Source organism: Staurois parvus, unplaced genomic scaffold (genome assembly GCF_062004578.1).
Source record: "Staurois parvus isolate SC_StPar_1 unplaced genomic scaffold, SC_StPar_1.0 ptg000234l, whole genome shotgun sequence".
Classification (NCBI taxonomy): domain Eukaryota; kingdom Metazoa; phylum Chordata; class Amphibia; order Anura; family Ranidae; genus Staurois; species Staurois parvus.
Genome location: NW_028318030.1, coordinates 7,030,087 through 7,053,802, shown reverse-complemented (window position 1 = coordinate 7,053,802; position 23,716 = coordinate 7,030,087). Strand labels below are relative to the sequence as shown.

Genomic DNA, 23,716 nt, shown 5'->3' with positions numbered 1-23,716 from the left:
GGTCATAGCAAGTTTGGGCAACTGTAGGGACCCCATTCAATAGACCTTGGAGTGAGAAGAGCCAGGCTGCACTTATGCTAACAAAAGTATACATCATCGATAAATGTAGCAACGGCATCCTTATACTTGCAGAAGGCATCTCAGTTTGATACAGCTCCTCACCTGTGTGCATGTTTCCTCGCTATACTGCTACACTTAGATTAGTGCCCCTGGTGGTCTCTCTTGCTTTTACAGCTGCAGGAGCTGCCATATCCATCAGGCTGAACATTGAACCCTGCTCCATAGAGATCTCACCACTGGAAGATGTTGTATACTTGCAAGTATTTTCTGTCTAAATGTAAGCTGTTGTCTTTCCACAATAAAAGATTTTTTAACTGCTACACTCAGAAGCGCCCTCTGTTGCCCTTGACAACCTCTAACTCAAACCTCTACATAAAATCTCTATCCTCCTAAGGGACTCAGGAAAGGAGACAAAAAGGGCCTTGCTTGTGGCCCGGGTTATCTATGGTCACTTTAAGGCCCGAAATTCTGCCCATTATATCAGACATGTCTCTTTGGATAAGAAGCAGGAGTAACACTGAAGGCAACTATCCAAACAGAGCCTTGTGGAGACAGACTACCACCCTCCTGCAGAACCATGTGCTGATTCTGAGCTAGTAAAGCCATCTGAATCCTTTTCCCTTGTGCTCATGATCTGACATGTGCAGTGCAAAAGGGGTCTCCAGAAGAGAGGTGTACTAATGTCCTCTGCTGCAGTGAAGAGGAAGTCCTTCTGTGGCAGGCACTGGGAAAGCAAATGGGTGAATTTCATTGCCTTATGCCAACAATCAGGGACCAGAAGCTGTAGTTGCCATGCAGAAGGCACACCCAGAAAAGAAACAGTGCACAGTAAGGTGTCTGACCTTGTGGCTGTCAAAGTGCAGTAAAGCACCCCAAAAGGAAGGCCACACAGCCCTGCACACCGAATCCAAAATGACACCAAACACCAGCTAGAAAATTTGCACCCCATGCTTCCCATTAGCTTGGGTAGTCAAGCACCCTGGGCAAAGAGTTTTTATAGGGTCTCCTCCCTGCACTTACTCAAGCAGAGGACATTCATGCTGTCAGGAATTTGTAGGGAATTGGACACCATCACTGACTTCACCCTACACAGTAGCATTCCTCTGGATGGGTCTTTAGGGACAGAGCTCTGCTACTGCAAGACCATGGCCTTTGTCCTGTATAGTAACCAGCAGGTAACAACCCAATGCACCACATGTCTACCCAAGGGCCAGTATCGGAAACAATATTACAGGTCGGCCCCGCTTTTGCCATCCGGCAGGGTCTGGCCCCCAAAGCTGAAGGAACCTCAATAGCTATGGTGCTGCCAGGAATACTGACATACACATTATCTTCAAGAGTAAAAAAATCTCCATAGGAAGGGGTACATTTCTATAGAGAGACGTAGTAGAGAAAAGCTCCATCACCTTAAGACAACTGAAGGCAGTGCATATAACATTAGGTTTAAGATTAGGATCCTGTGTCCTGTATTGAACAAATAGGAAACTAAAGGTTTTTTTCTTCCCCTTAAATGTCATTAGCATGCTGATAAATATACTGTATACCATGGCAGTATACTTACTTTTCCCATTCGGGAAACCGATCCAAGCATTGTCTTGTAAATGTTACCAATCCTGTGGGTCCTTGGGAAAAAAAAAAAAAAAAAGATACAGTAGTAAGGTCTTAAATTACTTTAATGTCAACTTCTTCCAGTTTCTTCATGATCACTTACAAACTGAATGTCACACAGTTTTCTTATATTTTTCAGAGATCCTAGTGATGAGACATCACTAGAACCTACAGTTCCACAGGAATACTGACACTATTATAAAAGCAAAGTATGGTGTTATGCCCATACAGTGGGATCTCAACAATGAAGAATAAAATATCAAAAGAGCCAACGTGCAAAACAAATCTTTCCTATAGTCTTTTGGGATGAAACAACCTGCTACAAAAAAAACAAAACAAAACAAAAAAAACCCTAAAAAAAAAACCTCATCGCTTGAGTCTCTAAGAAGCTGCGTACATTTTCAAAGCTTTGCTACCCACCCAAAACGAAAATATAATTTATGGATGAAATTGCCCTTTAACCACTTCAGACCTGGAAGGTTTTCCTCTTTTCTTGACCAGGACATTTTTTGCTATTTGGCACTGCGCTATTTTAACTGGTAATTGCGTGGTCATGCATCATTGTATCCAAAATAAATTTATGTCCTTCACACAAATAGAGCTTTCTTTAGGTGGTATTTGATCACCACTGTGTATTATTTTTTTGTGATATAAATGAAAAAAAAAGAACATTTTAGGGAAAAAAATGCAAATATTTTCTACTTTCGGTTATAAAAAATATCCAATAAACTCCAATTTAGTCATGAATTTAGGCCAAAATGTATTCTGCTACATGTTTTCGGTAAAAAAAAAAGCCCAATACACGTAAATTAATTGGTTTGTGTGAAAGTTATAGAGTCTACAAATGGCGATCGGAATTTACACAGCTTTTACTTTTTAACTGCCTATGACATTTCTTAAGGTGCTAAAATGCCAGGGAATTACAAAAAAGAACCCCTTTTTGAAAAGAAGATACCCCAAGGAATTTGCTGAGAGGCATGTTGAGTCCATGATGGAAGATTTTATTTTCACATTTTTTTTTTTTTTTTTTACACAAAAGTTGTCACTGTTATCAGCTGTTACTTTTCCAGAGTATGGCGATACAACATGTGAGAGACATTTTGGCACCCTAGTCACATACAGGCCCTCCAAATCCTATGACCACCTTAAGGCTTTCAAAGGGCAAATTTCCCTGTGTCACTTCCTCACTGCCTATCACAATTCCGGAGACCCTAATATGCCAGCATGTTAAAAAAACCCGCCAAATTACCCCTTTTTGGAACGTAGACATCACAAGGAATTTGATAAGAGGCATGGTGAGTATTTTCAGAGGTTTTTTGTCACAGGACTTTGAAAAAGAGAAAAAATACATTTTTGTTTCCTTTCTTCATTTTCCAAAAACTTGTGGCAAAAATTAGATCTGCAACATACTTACCATGCCCCTTCGTAAATACTTTGGAGTGTCTACTTTCCAAAGGGGTCACTTGGGGGAGTGCTTCTACTACCCTGGCATTTCAGGGCCAAGATAAGAAGCACACGCCACACATCACCCACTCTTCTAACTACTTGAAGACCAAGCCTTTTCTGACACTGTTTACATGAATATAACTGTTTTTTTTTTTTTTGCTAGAAAGTTACTTTGAACCCCCAAATATTAGATTTTTTTTTTTTTTTTAAAGTAGAAGTCCTAGAGAATAAAACTGTGGGTGTTGAAATTTTGTACGTCACAGTATTTCTGCAGCAATTTCTTTAAATGCAAATTGTTTTGGGAAAAAATACACTTTTTTGAATTTTATTGCACAAAAACACAATATATTGCCCAATCTGTTTACATACCGACACGAGACAGACACTTATGTTCACCTTTGTGTGCGGGGGGTTAAAATTATTATTTATTTTGCTTTTTTTTCCCCAACACTGTCACTTTCATTTTTTTTATCACTTTTATGGTTATCACAGGGAGTGTATGTATCCCCTGTGATACTGCCAGCTGCATTGTTCGGGTTCCCTGGTGGGAAGGGCGAGTCCAAGAAAGCAGTGGAAGGCGGCAGGAGGGGGGATCCCTTCCTGCTGCTTGCAAAAGTGATGCAACCAAAAATGTAAATGTATTTTATTTTTTTTTTGTGACAGACCAACACAAAGTGGCACATAAAAGTGAAGTGGAAGGAGAATGATAAATGGTTTTCAACATTTTTTTACAAATAAATCTGAAAAGTGTGGTGTGCATTTGTAGTCAGCTCCCCTGACCCTGAGTCAATACTTTGTAAAATCACCTTTCACTGCAATTACAGCTGCAAGTCTTTTTGGGGATATCTCTACCAGCTTTGCACATCTAGAGAGTGAATTTTTTGCAAAATAGCTCAAGCCCTGTCCATTTGGATGGAGAGCGTCTATGAACAGCAATTTTGAAGTCTTGCCACAGAGTCTCAATTGCATTTAGTTTAAAAGAAAAAAAGGGGGTGCTGTTGCGCTTAGGAAAAAATTAATTAACATATATGTGAAAGAATTCACTATATATAAGATACCTACCGTATTTGCCGGCGTATAAGACGACTTTTTACCCCTTAAAAATCTTCTCAAAAGTCGGGGGTCGTCTTATACGCCGGTATACGGCATACTGACACTTTTTAGGGGGGCGGCGCGTTGCCGCCGCCGCCCCCCCCTTCCCCCAATGGAAGGGACACTAAGTACAGGGGTGGGCAGCGGCTGTTTCTTACCTGGTTCCGGTCCAACGACGATCCGGTCCAGGAAGCGCGGCTGCGCCTTCAGTTCAGTCACTGGATGTTCGTGCGGCTGCTCGGCTCCGCCTCCTCACCAGTGATTGGCCGCCAGAACTGTAGCTCAGGAAAGGCACACAGGCGGCCAATCACTGGCGAGGGGGTGGAGCCGAGCGGCCCCGCGAAAATCGACTGCAGGACCAGCAGGTAAGTGGTCAGTGTAGAGGTGCTGCTGCAACCACATATGCTGGCTGCAGCAGCACCATACGAGAACAGGGTCAGCAAGTGTCAGTGGGAGGAATAGTGCCCCATCATTGGTGTCACTGATACCAATGATGGAGCACTATTCCTCCCACTGATACCAACGATGGGGCACTATTCCTCCCACTGACACCAACGATGGGGCACTATTCCTCCCACTGACACCAACGATGGGGCACTATTCCTCCCCCCCACTGACACCAACGATGGGGCACTATTCCTCCCCCCCACTGACACCAACGATGGGGCACTATTCCTCCCCCCCACTGACACCAACGATGGGGCACTATTCCTCCCCCCCACTGACATCAACGATGGGGCACTATTCCCCCCCCCCCCCACTGACACCAATGATGGGGCACTATTCCACCCCCCACTGACACCAATGATGGGACACCATTCCTCCCACTGACACCAATGTTGGGACACCATTCCTCCCACTGACACCAATGATGGGGCACTATTCCCCCCACTGATACCAATGATGGGGCACTATTCCCCCCACTGATACTAATGATGGGGCACTATTCCTGCCACTGATACCAATGATGGGGCACTATTCCCCCCACTGATACTAATGATGGGGCACTATTCCTGCCACTAATGCCAATGATGGGGCACTATTCCTGCCACTGATACCAATGATGGGGCACTATTCCTGCCACTGATACCAATGATGGGGCACTATTCCTGCCACTGATACCAATGATGGGGCACTATTCCTGCCACTGGTGTGCATTGGAAGAGGGGTAGTCTTATACGGCTAGTATAGCTCAAACACTAAATTTTAGCAGGAAAAGTAGGGGGGTCGTCTTATACGCCCAGTCGTCTTATACGCCGGCAAATACGGTATATAGCAGCATTTAGGTCTGGACTTTGACTGGGCCATTCTAACACGTGAATATGCTTTGATCTAAACCATTCCATTGCAGCTCTGGCTGTATGTTTTGGGTCGTTGTCCTGCTGGAAGGTGAATCTCTGCCCCAGTCTAAAGTCTTTTGCAGGCTCCAACAGGATTTCTTCTAAGATTGCCCTGTATTTGGCTCCATACAACTTCCCACCAACCATGACCAGCTTCCCTGTCCCTGATGAAGAAAAGCAGCCCCACAACATGATGCTGCCACCACCATGTTTCATGGTGTGTTCAGGGTGATGTACATTGTTAGTTTAAGCCACACATAGCATTTTGCTTTTAGGCCAAAAAGCAAAATTTTGGTCTCATCTGACCAGAGCACCTTCTTCCACATGTTTGCTGTGCCCCTACATGGCTTCTCGCAAACTGCAAACAGGACTTCTTATGGCTTTCTTTCCACAATGGCTTTCATCTTCCATAAAGGCCAGATTTGTGGAGTGCATGAGTAATAGTTGTCCTTTGGACAGATTCTCCCACCTGATCTGTGGATCTCTGCAGCTCCTCCAGAGTTACCATGGGCCTCTTGGCTGCTTTCTCTAATTAATGCTCTCCTTGTACGGCCTGTGAGTTTAGGTGGACGGCCACATCTTGGTAGGTTTGCAGTTGTGCCATACTCTTTCCATTTTTAGATTATGGATTGAACAGTGTTCTGTGAGATGTTCAAAGATTGGGATATTATTTTTATAACCCAAACCTGCTTTAAACATCTCCACAACTTTATCCCTGACCTGTATAGTGTGTTCCTTGGCCTTCATGATGCAGTCTGTTCACTAATGTGCTTTAACAAACCTCTGAGGGTTTCACAGAACAGCTGTATTTAAACTGAGATTAAAAATTACACACAGGTTGACTCTATTTACTAATTAGGTGACTTATGAAGGGCATTGGTTCCACTAGATTTTTGTTAGGGGTATCAGAGTAAAGGGGGCTGAATACAATAGCACGCCACACTTTTCAGATATTTATTAGTAAAACATTTGGGAAACCATTTATAATTTTGCTTTCACTTCACAATTATGCGCCACTCTGTGTTGGTCTATCACATAAAATCCCAATAAAAAACGTTTACATGTTTGGTTGTAACATGACAAAATGCTTAAAATTTCAAGGGGTATTAATACTTTAAGTCATTGTACATGGAAGCCGACCAACAGCTTAAAAAAAAACAATACCAGTAGCTGCAGGCATCATCCTGTTATAATCAAAGTCCATAGATGTACCAGTACATGGCTGGTCATTGTTGGGTATATATGTAATAGAGAACATGGGCATTTTATGAATTGGATCTCTGGATCAATATGACCGCAATTCATTTTTTTTTTTTAAAGCCCATGTTGAAGGTTAGGCCCAAAAAAGTTTTAGTTTGGGAAACTATGATAGGTTTTCCTGCAAATTGTCTAGCAAGAATTGAATTTGGGTGGGCGGCAATGTATTGTGCATATAAGTTGCTTTGGCTCACAATCAATTGATACAAATCTTCCGTGAAAAACACCGGATAGGCTAAAACATATAGTTCTGTTCATGATCAATATATTGATCCGTACAAACACTATGCTAGTAATGGCAGTGATCAGTAACCTATAGAGTGAGTGTGATAGTGTACAGGCAATCTAACGCCAGCATCTGTCTCCCCACTCAAGCAAGTGGGAGAACCCCTTCATAGAGAGGAGTATTTAGAATCTGGCTTAGTGGCCCAGGTCATCTTAAAACACTTGACCCCGAGGCTTCCCTCCTGAGGCAGATGCCTGCAAGCACCAAAAAGGAGGGAGCAGATGCTGAAAAAGGAATAGTCACTGCTCTCTGAGCCAAACATTTACTCCATTTCCTGGGAGGCAAAAAAAACCCCTCTTACCTCCCAAAATCTTTAGGATATACTGATGGAACTCTGTTACAAATGGACATTCCAAATGGAAGGGAAAAACAAAAACCTGCCAATAACTTCTTGCAGGGTAACTAAGCAGATAAATTCTTTAGCCAAAAAAGTCCTGCGCACATAGACAAAGTCCCAGGCGTGAGATCAGTGGAATGGAATCCTTCAAGGCACCCAAAACACAGAGAGCCCAAAGTAATCCTTACCAGGACCATCCTTAGTGTCTGCAAAAATATAGTTAACTAGCCACTTAGCTTACCTCTTAAGACTCTGGCAAATCTCCATAACTGTCCTGCTGGGGAGGGATCCGCCCCATGTCTGGAAAGGCTGGGACAGAGGGGAGGGCACATGCCGAGCTGCTGTGGGCACCACCTGCACCACAGAGGGCCGGGACCTGGACAGACAGATTGGGGCCAAGCATATTCTATAATTTTTCCTTCATTGGATACAGCTGCATGAACCTTTTAGGAGGAACACCATCCTATCAGGGTGAGCTCTTTCTGCAAAGACTACAACCTCTAATGAGGGTATAAGTAAAATAATGGGAACTTCACCACAAAGAGATAGACACTTTAGAGAGGAAATCTCAAGAAGTGGCAGATTTTAATCACTGTGGACTATCTCTGACAGAGAATTCACCAAGGCTCTCTGAGCTGGAGAGACACCATGAATATGGACGTCCTTAGATTAGGACTCCCCGAATGGGGTATCTACCCATCTGCCCCTTTTCAAGTTCCATCTCATCTACCTCACTATCCATGTCCACCTATTCTTCTTTTAAAACAGGAGAGGATACCAGGGAAGGGCATCGTCTATGCTTCTTACTGACATGCCCCATATAGGCAACATCCCAGTGTAAGTCATATCATATCTAAGCAATGGTTTCTAAATTTCATGGACTCTTTCACAACTGGCACGGTACCACTGGATTGGCATAAGGCCAATGTGGTGGCTAAACTTAAAATGGGATCAAAATCTTTACCAATAAACTCTCAAGATACTTGAGAGTTTAATAAGAGACCACAGAAATTTTGCTAGAGAATAATGTTTTAAACAATAGCATGGATTCATGAAAAAATGAAGTTATCAAACAAATCTATTTCTTTTTATGTGGATATAGTTTACTTGTATCTTGCAAAAAAATTTGACACAGTTCCCCACACATGGCTAATGTGTAATGTAAAGTCTACGGGCTTAGAAAATTCAGTTTGTAAATTAGTAGAAAACTGACTAAAAGACCATATTCAGAGAGTAGCAATTAATTATTTATATTCTGAATGGTCTAAGGTTATTAGTGGTGTGCCCCAAGGCTCAGGGTTGGGACCCTTACAGTTTAATATATTTATAAAAAGGATATATGGTTTGGGATTGAAAGTATCATTTCAGATGACACAAAGCTATGCGGTGGAACATTACAGGATGTCTCCAACTTGCAAGCCGATTTCAATATTTAAATGATAAATGAGGTTTAAAATTGAAAATGTAAAGTTATGCACTTGGGGGGCTAAGAACATACATGCATCATACATTCTAGGAGGAGAACAGCTGGGGGAGTGAATGCCAGAGAAGAAGGGGGGAGAAACACCAAATCACAAAAAGGATATCAGAGAATCGGATAAAGTGCAGAGAAGGGCAACCAAACAGATAAGAGGCATGGACGAGCTTAGCTATGGGTAAAGATTAGCTGAACTGAATTTATTCTCTCTTGAGAAGAGGTGATTAAGGGGGATATGATCAACATGTATAAAAACATAGGTGGTCCATATAGTGAACTTGGTGTAGAATTTTTCACTTTCAAGTCATTAGAGGATAAGGGGGCACTCTACATCTGGAGAAAGAGATTTAACCTCCACATCCGGAAAGTCTTGAATGACCTGTGAAAATGTGGAATAGACTCCCTCAAGGCCAGGCCAGGATGCATTCCTAAATAAACAGAATATAATTGGATATTTATATTTAGAAAATATCACCAGGAGTAGTTGATCCAGGGAATATCTGACTATTTCCCAAAGGATTAGGAAGACATTTTTTTTCCCCCTACTGGACCGAATTGGATCATGCCTTACTGAAGTTTTTTTGCCTTCCTCTGGATCAACTGTCCGTACAGGATTGTGTATATGTGTATTTTCAATATCTTTTTCTTGTTGGTTTAACTAGATAGATTAGTGTTGTTTCTTTCAATCTCACCAACTATATAACTTTGCAAGTCAGCTAAGGTGGCTGACAAATCCTCCTTCCTTCTAATATACAAATATGATTATGTCCCTACAGTAGCCACACAACAAGAAAAGTGTAGGGGCTCTGAATTATCTTTCACCCCTAGCCTGTCAGGAAAAAATTACACCAGTGAGACTATGTCCAGCGTCCTCAAGACCTTATGCCCAAGCCTTTCCCAGCTGTGCTCCCACTTCCCTGCTTTTTGGAAGACTTTAGCTTGCTGACAAATACACCTCAGTCCCAATCAGCTGAGAGGGCGCTTGAACAACAAAACAAGTGTAAGGTTACCACAGGATACTTCCACCCCCAGCTACCACTGCCCCTTCCACCACAGGTGTACTTATGTGTACCCAAAAGTGGAAAAGGTCCCATGCCTTGTGATGAAAGGTGCCTCACAGCAAGGACTGCAACACATGCTGTTGCTACTCAGAGGCTCCCAATGATGTTACAAGTGCTACGGATGCCTGTATAACGAAAAACGTGTGACACTTGCACATTTCCCACAGCCTGAACACAGGCTGCACTATGCATCTATCGCATAGCAAGGAAAAGCAGCCACAATGCCCAGGGATTCTTCCTGCAGCCAGAGAACAGCAAGCAAAACCCCATCACAGATCAACACAGCTAGCAGAGTCAGACATGCACCATACTGGCTCTAAGGGCACCTGAGGAAGGGACAAACTATTTCCATCCTTCAAAACATTAGTGGAACACATAGGAAGGACTAGTAGCATACAACACAATAGGGGTGAAAACACTCCTGGGACCATGGGTACTAGGAACTTATCAGTCTCACTACAGGTTCTGACCTAGAAAGCCGAGAACCAATCTTCACCCTTCATGGTGGGCAGCCACTCAGGACCTTCAGGGACTCGATCCTCCTATCCCGGGTTTAACTATCCTGGCCCTGTATAACACCCTACCAGAAACACCTTGAAACTCTTGACTTCTATTGGAACCATTCTGAGTACATGGCAGTGTTTGTCCAGAGAACTGCACACCTGTGACCATCACCTTCATGCACTGGCGAAAAAATTGAAGCGCTTCCTGTTTGGGTGGGGTTATAGAAGTTTTTTTTTTGCCAGTGTACATTTATGTGGCGCATAACCCATTAAGGATTTATATGGTTGCTGTGTCCCATGATGTACGAAAAATAAACTTTTTTTTTTTTTTTTTTTTTTAACAGGCTATCCTTGATGTCCAACTAAATGAGAGCTAGAAAGTGCTAAAAAAGGATTTCCTTAAAAAAATCAGTAGGAACACAAGAAGAAAATGCAGTCTTTTACTTGGGAGGCAGATATGAAAGATACAATTAGACTGATAAAAGAAAATGAAACTCTCATAGCTACCAAGGATTGTGAAAGTTATTGTAATGGCTTTCATCATTTTACCTCGCAATAATCCTTTTAAAAAATGTTCAGTTTGCAAATGTGAATATTGCATAGATGTGGAATTGGATTTTTTTTTCTCATAAAAGTATCAAGAATAAGAAATATAAAGAACCAGTATTTTTTAACAATCATATTATTAGCTCAAACGGTTCAGTTTTCTGCCTTAGTAGAGTAGAAGCCGTAAAGTAATGCTAGTTCTTTGAAAATGAGTGATATCTTGTATGATAATGACTTCTGTGAACAATTTTATGGCAACAAGTTTAAGCTTACCTTTAAAAAAAAGAAAAAAAAACAAAACAAAACAAAAAAATAACACTTGTCCATGCAGATAAGGGGCCTGTAAATTAGTAAAAAAAAAATAAAATAAAATAACTGCAGCTCTGACTAAAATTGAATAATACCCTTGCTATAGTTGAATTCCATTTATATACCTATTGAAGCCTGACTGAATACTCTCAGGACTTTGGTAGGATGTTGCTAAGTTCTTACTGCTTACCTCCTCCATCACTGGAGCGTGCTCTCAAACGCTGAGGGCAGAGCTACTTTATAATGGGAGAAGAAGAGCATGTGAGGGCATTTGAATCAAAGAAAAAACTCACTCCTTTGATGGTGGAATTGAGAAGTAACGACAAGCCAATTGGCACCTACTGCGGTCTCTGAGCCAATGAAGATGCAGAGAGCCAGGTCAGCAGCCACTCTCGTGCACATCGGTGGATGGGGATCTGGTTCAGATAAGTACTGGGGGGGAGCTGCATACTGAAAGTTTTTTTCCTTCATGCATAGAATGTGTAAAAAACCTTCAGGCTTTACAACTACTTTTAAGCAGATATTAACCTAATTGAATTACAACATTTAAATTTGGCTACATAAAAAAATGCTATTTTTTTAAACAAAATATTTATTTTTACCCTCATTCATCCTTTGGTGCATCTGAGTACTGCTGATCTCCTGCAGCCTCTTTGAAGCCAGAAAAAACTTAATCAAAAGCTGCGCAATGACCACTTACAGTCTCCATCAAAGTGTGTGTGATCGGGTGACAATGCAGGAACACAATTGGAAGACAGGGCCAGAGCATTGTCACCCTATAACAAAAAAGCCTGAAGAAGGACCTTCTTGACAGAAGTACCAAGTATTACTTTAATGAAAGCTTCAGATTTAAAAATGATTTAAAAGACACTGATGGAATTTTACATTAACGTGTTAAAGCTTGTATGGGATTTTAGTGGCTGGGTTTACATATACTAAATAAACAGAAATAAGAAAGTCTGCAAAAGACTGCCACTTACGTTTCTCTGTGACTCTCCGAAAGTAACAGAAGAGTGTTTTTAACTTCTCTGCCTTTCTTGGATTTTTACCTTCAAACAATCTGAAAAGGAAAATAAAGAAAGTTGCAAATGAACGTAAAGTTTTATAAATTTAAACTTTTATTTTTTTTTACTTAATCTCCCAGTAGCCTGTTATATAAGGAATTTACTCCCAAGAACAAAAGGCATAATAATGGTAAACAAATAGATTTCTCTGTGTATTGCAGGCTGTCCAAACTTCCCCTTTATTGACAGTAGACTTCACAATCACAAAAGGGTGAGAAGCTTTTGAGAAATAAGCTTTCAGTGCAATGCAGTTTCTTCAACATCCATCTTATGACCCGCAGCCTACTGGCAGAAAACAAATCTCACCACACAGTACCCTTACTGAAAATAGTATGCAGTCACATTATGTGCCTTCATGCTTAGCTGGAATAATGCAACACATTCATGTTTAAGAGCATTGCCTCAGGAGCCTAGTGAGAACAAAAGAACCTGCAAGCGCAAATGTACTGACATGGGAAAGTTTAGATGGACTCCAAGAGAAGAGTTGACCCTTTTGGCTAAATTACAAATGTTATTAAATTTTCTGTTTAACAATTTATTTGGGTCTGGAAGTAACCCTATAATTCATTTTTGACTTAAAAAAAGCATTACATTTCCTTGAACATACATAAGAATAATTTAGATAAAAAGAAATCACAGAAAATATTATAGTACTGCTCACAGCAGATACAAATTGATGTGACAAGCATTCAACAATTAGAATCATACATGGAGAAGGTAAACAATGGCAGGAGGAATATGCACAATTCAAGAATAAGGACACAAATGGCGATCATATTTGCTAGATGAGTGGCAGTATTTTCAGTTGAGACACTTTATAGCGTCACTACCACAACCAATAAGATCAGAGGAAAATTTTCTTCCATTTGAACGTTTGTTCAGTTCAAGAGATACACCTAGGGTTGCCACCTCATCCCTTTAAAATCAAACACATTAATTACACAGGTTCTGTGGCTGATTAAAGTGGTAATTAAACTCTCCTAGGGCCTTATCTGCATTAAATTAGCCTCAGAACTTGCATAATTAATTTGTGTTAGGATTTAAAGGAATAGATACACCATGGCATTGTATCTGAGATTGGTATGTAGTGCATCAATAGATACAAGGACAAGATGAACTTTAAATGTTTGGCAAGATGGTACACAACACTTGTTAAAGCACATAAGTTTCAACCTGAAAAATCACCACTCTGTTGGCAAGGAAGTAATATAAGAGGCATAATGGAAAACATATGGTGGGAGTGCCCAAAAAGACAAGAGTTTTGGCAAAGGTGGCACAATTGATACTGGAAATAATGGGGGTTAATATTCCTAATGACCCAAGGTCTTACTTATTTCATAATACTAGATTCACAATAAAGCAATATAAGAATAAGCCGATTCCCGATCTACTAAAACGCACCAAAATGGCTCATCCTGAAATTTTGGCAGATACGGGGGAACCATACAGTAAAAGATTGGTGTGAGTAGAATATGTGTACAAAAAAAAAATGAAAAAACTGTACCACTGTGAAAAAGATAAAATGGGAGCATTTGTACAAATATGAAGAGGATGGTTTCAATTTAAGAATTCAAGGGAGTATACTGAATTGGTGAGAATATAGAGTGGGGAAAGAGTGTCTCCTTCTCATCTCAGTCCAGTTAAAAGAATGCGGTTGAAAAGTGAGAAAATATGTTAGGTATTTATCCCTCTTCCCCTCTATACATGTAAACACGAGGGAGGGAATATTGAAATGATGTATGAAAATGATTGTGAAGATTTTGTAGATAAATTTTAAATTATATATTATTATATAAAAAGTCAACAAAAACATAAAAATAAATAAAAAAACGAATCATACAAGGAGATACCTATCATTAGGTCTCTCTAATGTAATGAAAGGTCAATATGTGCAGTAACTCATTGAAGCCCTTTATGATGGTAATTTTAATACAATTTCAAATTGGCTCGTTTTCCAGCTTTGAAAATGGGATAGCTCAGTGGTTCTCAACCTTTCTAACGCCGCGACCCCTTAATACAGTTCCTCATGTTGTGGTGACCCCCAACCATAAAATTATTTTCGTTGCTACTTCAGAACTGTAATTTTGCAGTGGGAGGAATCGCGCCCCGTCGTTGGTGTCAGTGGGGGGAGGAATCGCGCCCCGTCGTTGGTGTCAGTGGGGGGAGGAATCGCGCCCCGTCGTTGGTGTCAGTGGGGGGAGGAATCGCGCCCCGTCGTTGGTGTCAGTGGGGGGAGGAATCGCGCCCCGTCGTTGGTGTCAGTGGGGGGAGGAATCGCGCCCCGTCGTTGGTGTCAGTGGGGGGAGGAATCGCGCCCCGTCGTTGGTGTCAGTGGGGGGAGGAATCGCGCCCCGTCGTTGGTGTCAGTGGGGGGAGGAATCGCGCCCCGTCGTTGGTGTCAGTGGGGGGAGGAATCGCGCCCCGTCGTTGGTGTCAGTGGGGGGAGGAATCGCGCCCCATCGTTGGTGTCAGTGGGGGGAGGAATCGCGCCCCATCGTTGGTGTCAGTGGGGGGAGGAATCGCGCCCCATCGTTGGTGTCAGTGGGGGGAGGAATCGCGCCCCATCGTTGGTGTCAGTGGGGGGAGGAATCGCGCCCCATCGTTGGTGTCAGTGGGGGGAGGAATCGCGCCCCATCGTTGGTGTCAGTGGGGGGAGGAATCGCGCCCCATCGTTGGTGTCAGTGGGGGGAGGAATCGCGCCCCATCGTTGGTGTCAGTGGGGGGAGGAATCGCGCCCCATCGTTGGTGTCAGTGGGGGGAGGAATCGCGCCCCATCGTTGGTGTCAGTGGGGGGAGGAATCGCGCCCCATCGTTGGTGTCAGTGGGGGGAGGAATCGCGCCCCATCGTTGGTGTCAGTGGGGGGAGGAATCGCGCCCCATCGTTGGTGTCAGTGGGGGGAGGAATCGCGCCCCATCGTTGGTGTCAGTGGGGGGAGGAATCGCGCCCCATCGTTGGTGTCAGTGGGGGGAGGAATCGCGCCCCATCGTTGGTGTCAGTGGGGGGAGGAATCGCGCCCCATCGTTGGTGTCAGTGGGGGGAGGAATCGCGCCCCATCGTTGGTGTCAGTGGGGGGAGGAATCGCGCCCCATCGTTGGTGTCAGTGGGGGGAGGAATCGCGCCCCATCGTTGGTGTCAGTGGGGGGAGGAATCGCGCCCCATCGTTGGTGTCAGTGGGGGGAGGAATCGCGCCCCATCGTTGGTGTCAGTGGGGGGAGGAATCGCGCCCCATCGTTGGTGTCAGTGGGGGGAGGAATCGCGCCCCATCGTTGGTGTCAGTGGGGGGAGGAATCGCGCCCCATCGTTGGTGTCAGTGGGGGGAGGAATCGCGCCCCATCGTTGGTGTCAGTGGGGGGAGGAATCGCGCCCCATCGTTGGTGTCAGTGGGGGGAGGAATCGCGCCCCATCGTTGGTGTCAGTGGGGGGAGGAATCGCGCCCCATCGTTGGTGTCAGTGGGGGGAGGAATCGCGCCCCATCGTTGGTGTCAGTGGGGGGAGGAATCGCGCCCCATCGTTGGTGTCAGTGGGGGGAGGAATCGCGCCCCATCGTTGGTGTCAGTGGGGGGAGGAATCGCGCCCCATCGTTGGTGTCAGTGGGGGGAGGAATCGCGCCCCATCGTTGGTGTCAGTGGGGGGAGGAATCGCGCCCCATCGTTGGTGTCAGTGGGGGGAGGAATCGCGCCCCATCGTTGGTGTCAGTGGGGGGAGGAATCGCGCCCCATCGTTGGTGTCAGTGGGGGGAGGAATCGCGCCCCATCGTTGGTGTCAGTGGGGGGAGGAATCGCGCCCCATCGTTGGTGTCAGTGGGGGGAGGAATCGCGCCCCATCGTTGGTGTCAGTGGGGGGAGGAATCGCGCCCCATCGTTGGTGTCAGTGGGGGGAGGAATCGCGCCCCATCGTTGGTGTCAGTGGGGGGAGGAATCGCGCCCCATCGTTGGTGTCAGTGGGGGGAGGAATCGCGCCCCGTCGTTGGTGTCAGTGGGGGGAGGAATCGCGCCCCATCGTTGGTGTCAGTGGGGGGAGGAATCGCGCCCCATCGTTGGTGTCAGTGGGGGGAGGAATCGCGCCCCATCGTTGGTGTCAGTGGGGGGAGGAATCGCGCCCCGTCGTTGGTGTCAGTGGGGGGAGGAATCGCGCCCCGTCGTTGGTGTCAGTGGGGGGAGGAATCGCGCCCCGTCGTTGGTGTCAGTGGGGGGAGGAATCGCGCCCCGTCGTTGGTGTCAGTGGGGGGAGGAATCGCGCCCCGTCGTTGGTGTCAGTGGGGGGAGGAATCGCGCCCCGTCGTTGGTGTCAGTGGGGGGAGGAATCGCGCCCCGTCGTTGGTGTCAGTGGGGGGAGGAATCGCGCCCCGTCGTTGGTGTCAGTGGGGGGAGGAATCGCGCCCCATCGTTGGTGTCAGTGGGGGGAGGAATCGCGCCCCATCGTTGGTGTCAGTGGGGGGAGGAATCGCGCCCCATCGTTGGTGTCAGTGGGGGGAGGAATCGCGCCCCATCGTTGGTGTCAGTGGGGGGAGGAATCGCGCCCCATCGTTGGTGTCAGTGGGGGGAGGAATCGCGCCCCATCGTTGGTGTCAGTGGGGGGAGGAATAGCGCCCCATCGTTGGTGTCAGTGGGGGGAGGAATAGCGCCCCATCGTTGGTGTCAGTGGGAGGAATAGTGCCCCATCGTTTTTGTCAGTGGGAGGAATAGTGCCCCATCGTTGGTGTCAGTGGGGGGAGGAATAGTGCCTATCATTGGTGTCAGTGGGGGGAGGAATAGTGCCCCATCGTTGGTATTAGTGACACAAATGATGGGGCACTATTCCTCCCACTGACACCAATGATACTAACCTTGCTGACCCCTGCTCCAGCCTGGGCTCGCTCTCTCCCTCTCCCATCTACAGCCTGCAGAAGCAAAATTTGCACTTACCTGTCAGCTGTCTTCCTTCTCTGGCCTCTCTCCTCTTCACTCGGTCCTGCAGCTCCCTCGATCTTCTTCGATCTGCGCGCTCTGCCGCTCGGCTCCTCCTCTCCAAGCTCCACCTCCTCGCCGGTGATTGGCCGCCTGTGTGCCTCTCCTGAGCTACAGTTCCGGTGGCCAATCAGTGGCGAGGAGGCGGAGCTGTTGAGTGATCCCGGAGGTGTGGCCAGGTTACAGGGGCAGCATATCATCCCGCCCACAGATCGCGAGACAGAGCAGCGGTGTCTCGGTTCCTAAGACCATCGGAAATATGTTTTCCGATGGTCTTAGGCGACCCCTGGGAAATGGTCGTGCGACCCCCAGGTTGAGAACCGCTGGGATAGCTGAAGAAAACCCAGTTCATGTGTGGAAAATGCTAATTCCCTGCTTATCTACATGGCTGCAGTAAAAAAATGCACAGAAATCTGTACTCGATAATGAGGTCATCCTCTCCTTGGCGCAAAATGAGGGGGCCCCACATCACATCAGTGTCCCCCTTCACTTCAGTAGCCAACATTACATTAGAGTCAGTCCCTTCATATTAGAGTCCCTCCAGAATATCAAAACTCCTCCTTCACATCAGAGCCGGCCTCCTTCAAATAGTCCACAGTCCCCCTTCACAAATAGAGTTCTACCTTCAAATATACACCACAACTGCAGCATTATGGCAGGGGGCAGAAGGTGGAGCAGGTCTGGATGGGAGCAGGACTTTCATTTTCTTCTAAATCCTACCCTTGATTAATGTTATCCATTTCCATGGTGCAGGCAGATGGCAAATTAACACCATAGCAATGAATGTCACTGTACATCCTAATCTGCTCCCTTGCACCATGGGAACAAATAATGCAGTGCAATGGATAGGGGCAGAGCACCGGGCAGTTATGCAAACTCTGCAACACTGAGAATGTGTGCTGCCTATCAACCTCTACACTTCCAGATAATGTACTGGTTTTGGGGGGCATGACAGAAATTAGGGGGGCACACAGCCCACCCCACTAGATCCAGTCTTGATTTATAAACAAAAGTGACCCATTTATAATGTAGAGGACAGTTATCTGCAGAACACCACAGTAAAAATACTTAACACTTTACCTGGTAGTTGAGAGAACATTAAATCTGATTTGAATCTAAAAAGAATTAGAGATTTCCTTAAGGATGCTGAATGAACAACGATGTCGAATGATTTTATGATTTTATGCCAGCAAAAACAAACAAATCTCCAAGCAGACCACAACGACTGCCAGCTCTAGCTTGCATTGTTATTACTGTGGAGAGAATAGAAGCAAAACACTCACTGACCAGCAAAGTCTATTACCAATTAGATCTTTGCATTACAGTGCTGCTAGCAACATTTATCTACACAAATTGGACAGCATCGATAATTTAATGCTGATTGGATCCAATTAGCCCAATTTAAAGCCATCACTGGAGAATGCGTTTTTTCCTGGGTAATTGGTATCAATGTCCCTTTTTGATTGCGCCTATGATTTCCCTTTAGCTTAAATAGACCCGATTCCGAAGCCATATGCAGAATGTATCTGGAAATCTAAGTTTTCAAAGATTTTTGTTTGGAAATTTACCATCATTTTATATCATTTTATTGTAAGCTTGTAATTATAAATATAAATGGGAGTAGCCACATTTCTTATTTCATACGCAGACTCTGGTTTCCTGCTAGTGCTACATAATGGTTGTGCTTTACGCTGGCAACACACTGATAAGTTTTTTTGCTGGGCAAAACTAACAGATTCCTCCATCCATGCTATGCAGTATGATTGAATGAACCTATCTTTGTGTTTATCCTCTGATTTTCAATTGAGAGATGTCAGGTGGGAGGTGGTTGCCAGGTTCACCCACGAAGCAAATTTTGTCCGGTTCGTCCTGAACTGGTTGAAAATTTGTACCGTGTACAGTCAGCTTAAAAGAGAAATATGGAAGAACTGTACTGAAGAAGCTTTGAAATATGTGAATGCAAAGGCCTCTCACTCTCGTAAACTTATTTTCGTACTTTGTAATATTTTTCTGAAAATGTTTAAACAGACATTGATTAAACAATAAAAAAAAAAGTATGGGTTACATAAAAAAATAAAAAACGTATACTCACCTAGGTGGATACAGCATTGGTCCGATGTTGCATCTGTCCCCTGCCGGATCTAAGATCAAGAACCAAGTGATGAAACGCAGTTCTCAGTCTTCATTAAGCATAGCACCAGGCTGTGGAAGGGGCGGGAGGGGCTGGCTCAGGTTCTCAGTGGCATGCTTAGAGGCTGAGCCAGCTGCCAGTCCAGGCATCTGGGTGGATCCCGACATTAAAGTTGGGATCTCTCCATAGTCTGGACTGGCTGAGTGCCATCAGCTAACAGGGGGCTTTATAGGTCACAAGAGTGCAGAAGTGGAGGGACAAAAGAGCTTTGGCCCTACTTTTCCTATAAAAGACTTCTTTAGAAATCATACCAAATGATCTATGAATGAATACAAAGATTGATTGGCTGAGGTGGAGTGATGGGTGGAGGAGGTCACTATCTCCGCCTCAGCCAATCAGAAGGTGTTGTATTAAGTATAAAAAACATAAAGCTCCCTTTGAATGTCTGAACAGCTCTCAGCCCGACTCGATTTTGTTCCAGGTGTGAGATGGGAAGTTTCCATCCCACTGTCTGAGTACAGCACTGTATAGATGATGCTACATACAGTTTATTCAGCACTCCCAGGCACTGCATATATTAGTGAAGGCAATCATTAGTTTGTACCAGCATGATCTTCAGCTTCAAAACCAATATGCTTTTATTCATCACGCTGCATTAAGCAAAAAAAAAAAAGTTAAAAAAAAAAAAGGAATTTGAGGGTGGGAAATGTCCGTTACTAAACCTCAGCTTTGTTTACCAATTCCTTCATTTGGCTGTCAAAAAAAAAAAAGAAAAAAAAAAAAAAAGTATTACGCCAACCTAAAATATGCTAATCAATCAGGTCTAAAGCAGTGTATGCATCGACCAAAAATCAGTCAGTTCAGCAGGACACAGCTTACTTTCGGTCCATGTGTACAGCTTAATGTTCAATAGAAGCTGGTCCAATGACAGGCTTCTGTTAAAGGGTTAATGCTGGAAGACCAGCCTTTGATCAGCACTTTCAGCCAATGGCTGCAATGCAGATCTGTGCATACCCTGCTTAATATATACATCTGTGTCTCTAAACAAACACATGAATATTTCCACAACCTACCAATCACAGGGTATTGCAAGAACATGTAAATATTTTACAAATTATAAATAAACCACATTTGTCAACTGTACTGGTTAGGTGACTAATTTACATAACAATTGGTTTGATAAATAAAAGGAACACCCTTAATTAAGACATCACCTTTATGAGATCTCTTTTCCAGGCAGCCCCCTCCCCTCCACACTCCTACCCTAGGCATGTTCTGGAGCATGTAAACACACCCAGACATTATAATGAAGACGTGAGCAACATCTGCTTTCCTGGGAATGAAGAATGCAGATCCCAGAATCTACCCAATTAAGAAACACTGCTAAGTAAATGGAGCAAGCAAAGCAATGCTTCTTGTGAAATTAAGTCATTGACAAATGACTTGTAGGAAAGATTTTTCCTCCGGTGAGTCAGAAGTCTTCTATATTTATTTCACTTTTTGTAAAGGCTTCTGTCAAGCTGCCACGGAACTCTGCTACAATTTAACAGAGAGGCAGATGCAGGCATTCTGACTGCCAGCCAAAGAGGAGGCTGTTTATCTTCAACCTTCCATCTTTCAGGAAAATCAATACTAATCAAAACAGATCTTTTAATAGACACTTAGCAATGCAGCATACCAAAGTATAGCCTGAACAATGTGGCACAGAACCCCAAGATTAGACCTTAGTAATGCAGATTATCCAAGTATAGCCTGTACCTAAGGGCTCAGATCCCAAACATCAGAACTTAGCTATTAGGATTAAGCCCATGTATAAAACACTAGTAACCATTTTGCTGTAAAGGTGAACTCTAGGCAGATGAAAGACACAAACGAAAGTTGTTCTAATTTTACCTTAATGCATTCTCTGTATTAAGGTACTTCCAACTGTGTGTTCCCCCTACTTAACACTTACCGGAATCTTGCATCAATCCAGCGCTGTGCCTGGCTACAGGTCTTCTCAACAAAGCTTGTGAGACCAGGATGAGGATGAGAGGGAGAGAACATCAAGATCCATTGGCTCCTGCTGCTGTTTGTGAAATCTAAGCAGAAAGTGGGAACGGGGGGGGGGGTGTCCGGGCCGAGCCACACTGTGTGTCTATGGACACACAACCCAGCTTGGAGTGAGCATGTACCTCTGCCCCCATAGAAAGCAGCTTGCACCATTGCACAAGCAAGTATAAATCTGTTTTCTATTTTTTTTTTATTAGACTTCACAATCACTTTAATGGAGCTCTGTAACTAGTACATCTTTACCTGTATTTTTTTTAAATACAGCCGAGAGGATATGAACATTTCAGACCCCTTGAAATTTTCCAGATTTTGTCATGTTACAATCAAAAATGTAAATGCATTTTATTGGGCTTTTATGTGATAGACCAACACAAAGTGGCACATAATTGTGAACTGGAAGGAAAATGATAGATGGTTTTCAAAATTTTTCACAAATAAATATCTGAAAAGTGTGGCAAGCATTTGTATTCAGTCCCCTTTACTCTGATACCCCTAACTAAAATCTATTGGAACCAATAGCCTTCAGAAGTCTCCTAATTAGTAAAGTCCACCTGTGTGTAATTTAATCTCAGTATAAATACAGCTGTTCTGTGAAGCTCCCAGAGGTTTGTCAGAGAACATTCGTGAAAAAAAAGCATCATGAAGGCCATGGAACACACCAGACAGGTAAAGGAAAAAAGTTATGGAGAAGTTTAAAGCAGGGTTAGGTTGTAAAAAAAATATCCCAAGCTTTGAACATCTCACGGAGCACTGTTCAATCCATCATTTGAAAATGGAAAGAGTATGGCACAACTGCAAACCTACCAAGACATAGCCGGCCACCTAAACTCACAGGCCGGACAAGGAGAGCATTAATCAGAGAAGCAGGCAAAAAGCCCATGGTAACTCTGGAGGAGCTACAGACATCCACAGCTTACGTAGGAGAATCTGTCCACAGGACAACGATTAGTCGTGCATGCCACAAATCTGGCCTTTATGGAAGAGGGGCAAGAAGAAAGCCACTGTTGAAAAAATGCCAAAATAAGTCCTATTTGCAGTTTGCAAGAAGGCATGTGGGGGACATAGCAAACATGTGGAAGAAGGCACTCTGGTCAGACGAGACCAAAATTTAACTTTTGGCCTAAAAGCAAAATGCTATGTGTGGCAGAAAACCAACACTGCACATCCCCCTGAACACACCATCCCCACCGTCAAACATGGTGGTGGCAGCATCATGCTGTGGGGATGCTTTTCTTCAGCAGGGACAGGGAAGCTGGTCAGACTTGATGGGAAGATGGATGGAACCAAATACAGGGCAATCTCAAAAGAAAACCTGTTGGAGTCTGTAAAAGACATGAGACTGGGGCGGAGGTTCACCTTCCAGAAGGACAATGACCCTAAACATACAGCCAGAGCTACAATGGAATGGTTTAGATCAAAGCATATTCATATGTTAGAATGACCCAAAGTCCAGTCCTAAAATGGAATTGAGAATCTGTGGCAAGACTTGGAAATTGCTGTTCACAGACGTTCTCCATCCAATCTGACAGAGCTTGAGCTATTTTTCAAGGAAGAATAAGCAAAATATGTTTATGTTACAGGCAAAGCAGCCTTCTAATTTTTTGGGGTCAAACATATGCACTTTAGTAGCTCTGCATTTAAATACATAGTGCAGCATTCATAAACAATGCCAGCCTACACAAGTCCTGAACATGACATGCATCAATCATTCTGAACTCCTATTACCAGAGAAGAAGTCTCCTCATAAACATGATAAAGAGGGGCAATTAAGCACAAGTTTTTTTTAGTTGGTAAAACAATTGCTTTATGTTATTGTGTCTTTATAGTAAGCAGTAAAATTTACAAAGTAAACAGTATAGTTAGGTAGAATATACATGGGGTAAAGGATAAATATTACAAAAAAAAAGGTTGTATTCTGATAACTGGATTCATTTTTTTCTCTATGTCACATGGTTTTACTTATACCTTCTATATATTTAGATGTAGACCAATCTGTGTAGCAAGAATGTGACACTGTTTGGAACAAACTATAATGCTGGCAGGTGTGCTTACAACAGTTAAAGAAAAGCTCATTCAGCGTTACCTATAATGCTACCACCTCCCCCTCACTCCCCCTCTCTGTTGGGGTCCCTCAAGGCTCTGTCCTCGGGCCCCTTCTCTTCTCCATCTATACCTCCTCCCTTGGCCAACTCATACACTC

At 43.9% G+C, this 23,716-nt stretch overlaps 1 protein-coding gene across 4 annotated transcripts in view; it reads right to left on the bottom strand.

Moving 5' to 3' along the window:
- PARG (poly(ADP-ribose) glycohydrolase) overlaps nucleotides 1–23,716 on the bottom strand; it is a 246,362-nt gene that overhangs the window by 58,633 nt on the left and 164,013 nt on the right. For all 4 annotated transcript variants that reach the window (XM_089680048.1, XM_089680049.1, XM_089680050.1 and 1 more), the window contains 2 exons: nucleotides 12,303–12,382; nucleotides 1,622–1,682 (listed from right to left, as the gene is read on the bottom strand). In XM_089680048.1, the coding sequence (XP_089536174.1) occupies nucleotides 1,622–1,682; nucleotides 12,303–12,382 (141 nt within the window). The remainder of the gene's footprint in view (nucleotides 1–1,621; nucleotides 1,683–12,302; nucleotides 12,383–23,716) is intronic.